Raw genomic sequence first — 7237 nt, 5'->3', positions numbered from 1 at the left:
ACCCACGTAAAACAATTCAAATGTAAGGAAATATTTTAATAAACATTCTCTGGTGATATGCAGGGCAGATACAAACCTTCATATTTAGCCAGATGTACAGGTCTGTTGAAAGTACTGGCAGGGCCTCCAACTGCAGGTTTCTGTCTTCAAAATGTTTGTCCCCCAAATGTTGCTCCTTCTGAGAGAACAAAGGTAGGGTGGTAAGAATGGAAGGTTAGCAATGGCTTCTATGTTTTCAGACTAAACCCCATTATTTTAATTTTAGAGAAGGAGCTCACTCACATATCTCAGCAGTAGCTGTTGCACGCGGCTGCGTGTGAACCTGGTCAGACTCAGGGAGGTGTTGTAGTTGGCCCTCTGGATGACTGAACAACATGGGTCCACGCAGTTCAGGATGAGACAGAGAAGACACAGAGAAAAGGCACCACGCCATACTGTTGTGTCCATCTGAAAGAGTCGGATGCAGGAAAAAGTGTCACTTCTGCCGCTGGTAATATTGTGTGTATGATGCTTACTGTTTGTTTGTTTGGGTAACTTTTTGCACATACAAATTCATTATTTACAAATCACACAACAATAATGTGCATGCAGCAGATTTTGAATAAAGATAAGATGCAAATATAGATTTTACTTTTGTAACTCAACATGTACATTTTTTTCCTTAGACAATTCATTTGGAATTAGTAATATGTACCCTAACCACACGAATGGCCTTGGAATAGCTGAACCAAATTGAAAATGTAATGCATATATTGTATTAAATATGCATGTGTGCATCAACTTTGTCTTAATGGTGCATTGGTATGTTTGTGCCGGAACTTAGAAGCTTTGCATTCTGATGTAAGCTCAAACAACAGATGGATTGTGAGTTTTAAAATCATGTTATTTTAATTAAATACAATATCACAGTATGTGTAGGTGTACAGGTGCTCTAGCCATTGAATGTCTTACCTTGTAATATTGGTGTGCCTCTCTGACTGAGATGTTTGCATGTTGTACGGAATGTTCACTAACTATTTATACAGTGTTGTTCTCACTTTCAGTTTCTGATATGAGTTTGGAGTTTTGCATCTTGTGGTTAGCGATGATTCATGGAGAGTCATGGTATGATCTGCTCAGATACAGTATACAGTAAAAAATATGCACTTAAATGGAAAGCTTACACTTACACCTCAGAGTGACCCACAGAACTACAAAGGATATATGCAAAATACCAGTTAAATTGCATGTGAAGGTGGTTAAGATTTTGGAAGTGAATACCCAAACATTTGTTAATTCACGTCATACGTACAGTATCATGAAATATTCACTGATTTGTATGGAAAACAAAACAGATTCCAGTGGAATGTTTGCTTATAATGGCATGTCCAAAATAGGAACACCAGGGTTAATGTGGTTAAATACCTTGATATATAATACTTACCACACTTAATCATTACATTACATTACATTACATTACAGTCATTTAGCAGACGCTTTTATCCAAAGCGACTTACAATAAGTGTATTCAACATAGGTAGGGAACGAAAACTACTAATCACCAGAAGTCTTTAGTGCAAAATAGCTAAGTCAAATGAGCATGAGCTAAAACAATTAAGTGTATCGACTAAACAAGATCCAATAAACAATACAACAATAGAAAACAAGCGTTCGTACAACTAGTTAACAAGTAGGTCAGGCGGAGAGGAAGGGTAGTGTTTCCTGAATCAAAATACTGTTCTAATGTTGGAGTCCTCCAACATTAGAGGACGTCATTTAGGTCCATTGTGCTACAGTCTAAACCCATGCAAACATTATACATGCATATGGGCATTATTTTGTATTATATATAATATAAAATCTATATATTATGGCAGCATAACCCCTTAAAGTTTTAGATATCGTTTAGATATAGTTTGATCACTCTTGGGATGAAATTACACTTTTTATGTCCGGACCAAATACAAAAATATCCTTATTGTGAGTTAGAATGATTGCTAGAATAGTAATGTAGCCTTAGGTCAATCACAATTTCCGATGGTAGGCGACTTGTCCAAGCTGGGAATTATAAATCTGACACCATTCAGAGGTGGGACTTCCCAAAAAGGGCAATAGTAGCCTATCAGATACTGGGCTGGATTATTTACTATCCATTTCAAGACTAGAGAAAATCCCTTTGGACCAGAAAACTGCACAATTAGTTGTTTCAGCCTACCTCGCTTGGAGTCTTATCAGTTTCAGTGAAACATTCTTTTGATGTTGTTTTTTCTCACGATCGATCCAAGTTCCTTGTAGGCTACTGTACTTCTGTGGGACATAGGTTGCTAAGCATACACTAGTGATCAAAAAGCAGGGTACAAAGGTACTCAGTTAAGTTTTTACACCTGTGGAGGGCTATGTGGGCATGACAGGTTATTCTGTTTATTACTGGTCTGTTATAACACATGAACTGCAGATGTGTGTACTGTAAATTGCAGTGACATAGAATGCTATTGGGTGAACAATTATTTTATTATTTGACCTCAACATTCTGAATACACTTGCACTTGTTAATGCAATATTTTTGTGGATATATACATCCCACATAGGTTGTGTAGGCTAGTGGCTAGATTTCTTCACTCCAAGGCTCTGTCTGCATCTGGAGAAGAACTGGCCAGGCCTCAGCTTTCTGGAGATTAATATTGAAATGTACAGTTACTAGACGGGCGCCACCTAATTCAGGAACAATGCAAGTCGGGAATACATGCCCATCCATTTGTGCAATACTTCTTTAGCTGATGTAGTCGTTGCACATGTCTGACATGTTGGAGCCTCAATCATATCTCACATTTTCTCAGACCCCACCACTTATACTGGCAATGCGGTACAAACATGACGCAGAGCCCAACCAATCAGTGAAGCCGACGGGTCGGGTTAGCCATTCAGGGAAATTGGTGCCCACGCACCCATCCCAAACACACAGATTTGGTGCGTCCTCCATAGACCCACGGATGGACGGATAGATACAGACATCTGCATTTTTTCAGTTCTCAGAAACCATTGGTCTGACCAAATTTCCACTCGGCACTGGACACCCCCTGGTCATATGGGACACACAAACCAAGTTTGAGGCTGTTCGGTCAGACAGCGCCCAGGTTTTACCCGCGCACACAGACAAACAGAGATTCTGTGAATTACAGAGGTAGATGTCATTATGACACCATAAATTGTTTTAACTTCCACAGTAAAATGGCATCTTCTCACAAATTGCTATTGTTAGTTACAATTCTCTCACAAAGCTCTCAGTGTAAATTACATACAAAACATTGCCTTTTTACTACTTTTATTTCAGTTTATTTGACGTACAGAAAACCCCAATTTACCGACTTTAATAACTAGACAAAGGAAGTGGCAAGTAAACATGGTGGTCAGCGGGGGAGTCGAAGAATGTCTATAGAGAATGATACTTCCTTCTCTAAAATAAACATTTTTTACTCTCAATCTATTACGTACAGTAGCCTACATCGGGCGATGAGTCATACAATACCCCTTGAGACTTCTTCACACACAAGGGCTTCCCTCTGAGTTCTCGTTCTCAACAACTGCACACGTCAAACTTCCCTTCTGACATTGCATTTTCAGTCACATTCAAAGTCACGGTTTCATCTCGTTCAGACTCACGGTTTCAAGCACGTCTTTTAGTTTTTGTCATACATTTCCTTCCCATGCTTTTTTTTTTTTTAATATATTTTTTAGGGCTTTTCTGCCTTTATTTATAGGTATAGTGGAGATGGACAGGAAACAGGGAGAGAGAGATGGGGAGAGACATACACTACAGTAAAGATCGTCTGGATCGAAACTCGAACCCGAGATCCACTGTCGGGCTACATTGGAGCCTTGGTGCCCGGACCGCTAGACCAGCGGTCCGGGCCCCCATGTTGTTTTTAATGAATATTTATTCTCTGCATGGTGTGGAATTATTATAATATTAGGGTTAGGACATGTAAATATATAAATGTTTTATGATAATTCAATAATGATAAACTTTATACAGTATAGCACCTTGATTCCTAAACAAATCAATTCAACAAAACAGGCATACTTTTGAGAAGATCAAGATCAGTAACTCTTATGTGAGGATGCTGCTCATAGACTACAACTCCGGATTCAACACCACAGTCTGCTCCAGAGTCGACACTATGCTCAGGGTCCTACGACTCAACCCAAGCCCATGCAGCTGGATCCTGGTCTTCCTATCGGGTCGACCCCAGATGGTGAGGACGGGCTCCAACACCTCTGACCCTCTGACCCTCAGCACAGGAAGCCCCAGGGTGAAAAAGGCACAGCAACGCCTCTTTCAGTTTACGCAGCTGAAGAAGTTCAGCATGGGGCCCAAGATCTTATGGGCTGCATCACCGCCTGGCATGGGAACTGCACTGCCCTCAACCGCCTGTTTGAGGCCCTAAGGCCTGGCAACACACACACACACACGCACACACGCGCGCACACACACACACACACACACACACACACACACACACACACACACACACACACACACACTACACATGATTGATATTACTTAAACATATCCCCCATAACTCAAGAGCCGGAACCCAAGAATTTTACTCTCTTTGGGAATCTTGAATCAAAATGTATCAGAAACTCTTTAACCACTTAAACCCCAGCATATGTAACTTTCGCAGAAAATAGCAGATATACAAGCTTACTACATGCCGACAGTGAAGACATGAGCGAAAACAGAAAATACACTATATAGAGGCCTGAGGGACTCTGGTCAACAACGAAAGGGTTCAAGTGGTTAAGTTGTTCAGAAAAAAACATTTGTTGGGTGGATTAAGGCAACAGACAGAGAACAGGTGGGCTGCTGTGGGCAGAGTCCACTTCTTTGATCAAACACTTCTTGTGCAAATTTCCTGGTATACTCTTTCTTTCTCTAGCAGGTGGTCTATGACCCACTATAGCTAGTTTGGATTACTTTTCAAGATATTCAGGTTTTACTGTATTTATATTCTCTAAAGATGGTTGGCTGTGTTATCATTGTAACTGAGACGCTCCCAGATGACATAAACTGAGGTTAAATAAAGGTAAAATGAGGAAATGCTCTCTACACCATATTCTATGTATAAAATGCCTTTTGCAAGTTTGCAGCAGCCCCAACAGCAATAAGATATACAAATTCCAATGAGGTGTTTCAGGACAATCATAGAAAAGCACATTTATCATAATAATAATGATAATAATATTGTGTGTGGATTATCCCTTGCTTGTAAATCTGAAGTATATTTGTACAGGTGGTTGTAGTGAAGGGGAGTCAGAGAGTCTGGATTTGGGGTTAAAGGATCGGCATCATGGCATGGGTCCACGCCTACCATCATAGCAATCTTTACACAATACCACCTGACAACACAAATGTACACTATTCAGCCTTATAAAAGGGGGGCTAACTTCAACATTGCTAGATGCAGTAACAGTTGCGTTTTTTGTCTCTGCTTTGAATTCTCTGCTTGTGACTCTCTCAGGGCAAGGAAGATGTTTGCAGCTTTCACACTCCTATTTATGTGTTTGAGTGCCACTGCCCTAGCAGACCATCACCAGCCATGCCGTAAGAATCTTTATTTAAATAAAAATATGTAATAAACTATCTGTCTGTTAAGTAGTTTTGTTTAAATTGTCTTCTTAATGATATTTTCTCCTATTTGAAATGACAACTAGCTTACATACAGCTATGGAATAGCTAACTGTTACAGAATTGGCAGGGCTCTTATATATATATAATATTCTCTCATATCGTTTTCTTTTAGAGTCACCCAATATGACAGGGGTCCTGTCCGTGGTGAGTTTACCAACATTTGTGATCCAAAACCAATGTTGACACTAATATTTTCTATGCACTACATGTTTTTTTTGTGTTTCTTTTTATCAAAATAAATTCTCTGCTTTGTGTTTTTCAATTAAACAGTCTAACACGAATGAGAAGACATTCACTATGGCTGCATATGTATATGATAGTGGGGCCAAGAGACTACGGTTCAAAGTAATTCAAAATGAGACCTACCAGTATAACTCTACTAAGGATATGGATGTGCTGATGTTTTTCAAAGAGGTAACTGAGAACCATGACAAGGAATAATAATTCTCTGACAAATATTATTGCTACAGTTGGCTATATATATGTTTTGTGTGTGTTGTGATTATCTTTTCTCATAACTGCGACTGGCAGGGCGTGCTCTATGAAATTGATGCCAAAAACCAGAGCTGCAAGAAGAAATCTGTGTATATAGCCTCAAATCCACTGCAAATTCCCTCCAATGCTCATTTCCTTACTAACATTCACCTTGGACGTGCATCCGTTCCAGAGGAAGGTCTACAATTCAATATTTGGTCGGTGCCAGTCCCAGGATTGAAAGGCAAGACAGACTGAAAAACAAACCATATATTTATTTATTTTTCTCAGTCTCTTTGATGTTGAGCACACACTGAAAGTGTTACAAATGAATGAATGAATGATTACCCCTTTTTCTCTGTAATTTCATTTCAGAACCATATATCATGTCTGCAAGCATGGGATGTTTGCCTCTGAGTATTGTATACGGCACAGACTCAACTATGCTCATGATCAGGTTTGTGGTTGTCTAAAACCAGTGGTTCTCAAAGTGGGGTCAGGGTTCCTTGAGGGGGTTCCAAATGGACCCTTGCAGGTCTGTAATTCTGAGAGTGTACAAATGGAACGAAATGGACCCGTAAGTGTCCATTTGTTTCCATTTTGAATCCCTGGGATTAAAAAGTTTGATTAGTACTGGTCTAAACTGTTCGGACTTTCCTGTAAGGGGCAATGTCGGTATGTAATATTTGTGTCACTTTTTCCACAGCAACATCAATGTGGAGGTCGAGATTAAGGACCCTGACTACCTTACCCTGCCTTCTTTTTGTGAGGGTGAGACTTTGGAGGAGACACCTGAAGGGACGGTGAACAGTTTCTTCCACTTTTTCTTCTAGAAGGAATCCTACAGTAAATACAATCCTCTTCTGTGGCCAGAGCCCAAATTCCACAGTAACAATTGCACACAGAAATGGATGAAACAACACTGAGGATTTCACTGTGACTGCATTTCTATATGTTTGATGCTTGACATGAGTGTCCAGCATGAAACCCATACTGCATGGTGCGTGTGTGTGTGTGCGTGTGTGTGCGTGCGTGCGTGCGTGCGTGCGTTAATATCAGGGTTAAGCTGAGCATGCTAACAATAACACAATA

General features: G+C 40.0%; 1 protein-coding gene across 1 annotated transcript; it reads left to right on the top strand.

Moving 5' to 3' along the window:
* Positions 1-5511: 5511 nt before the first annotated feature.
* Positions 5512-6978, top strand: LOC308090743 (ependymin-2-like; the record flags this gene model as incomplete). Its single annotated transcript, XM_080436007.1, has 5 exons — positions 5512-5584; positions 5784-5815; positions 5942-6085; positions 6203-6255; positions 6852-6978. 5 exons carry the CDS (start codon positions 5512-5514, stop codon positions 6976-6978), a joined length of 429 nt encoding a protein of 142 aa, XP_080292133.1.
* Between the last annotated feature and the right edge of the window lie 259 nt (positions 6979-7237).

This window comes from Gymnoscopelus braueri, assembly GCF_963280865.1.
Source record: "Gymnoscopelus braueri genome assembly, chromosome: 8".
NCBI classification, from domain to species: Eukaryota; Metazoa; Chordata; class Actinopteri; order Myctophiformes; family Myctophidae; genus Gymnoscopelus; species Gymnoscopelus braueri.
Note: the sequence above shows the minus strand (reverse complement) of the source record. Positions and strands in the feature narration are given on the sequence as shown.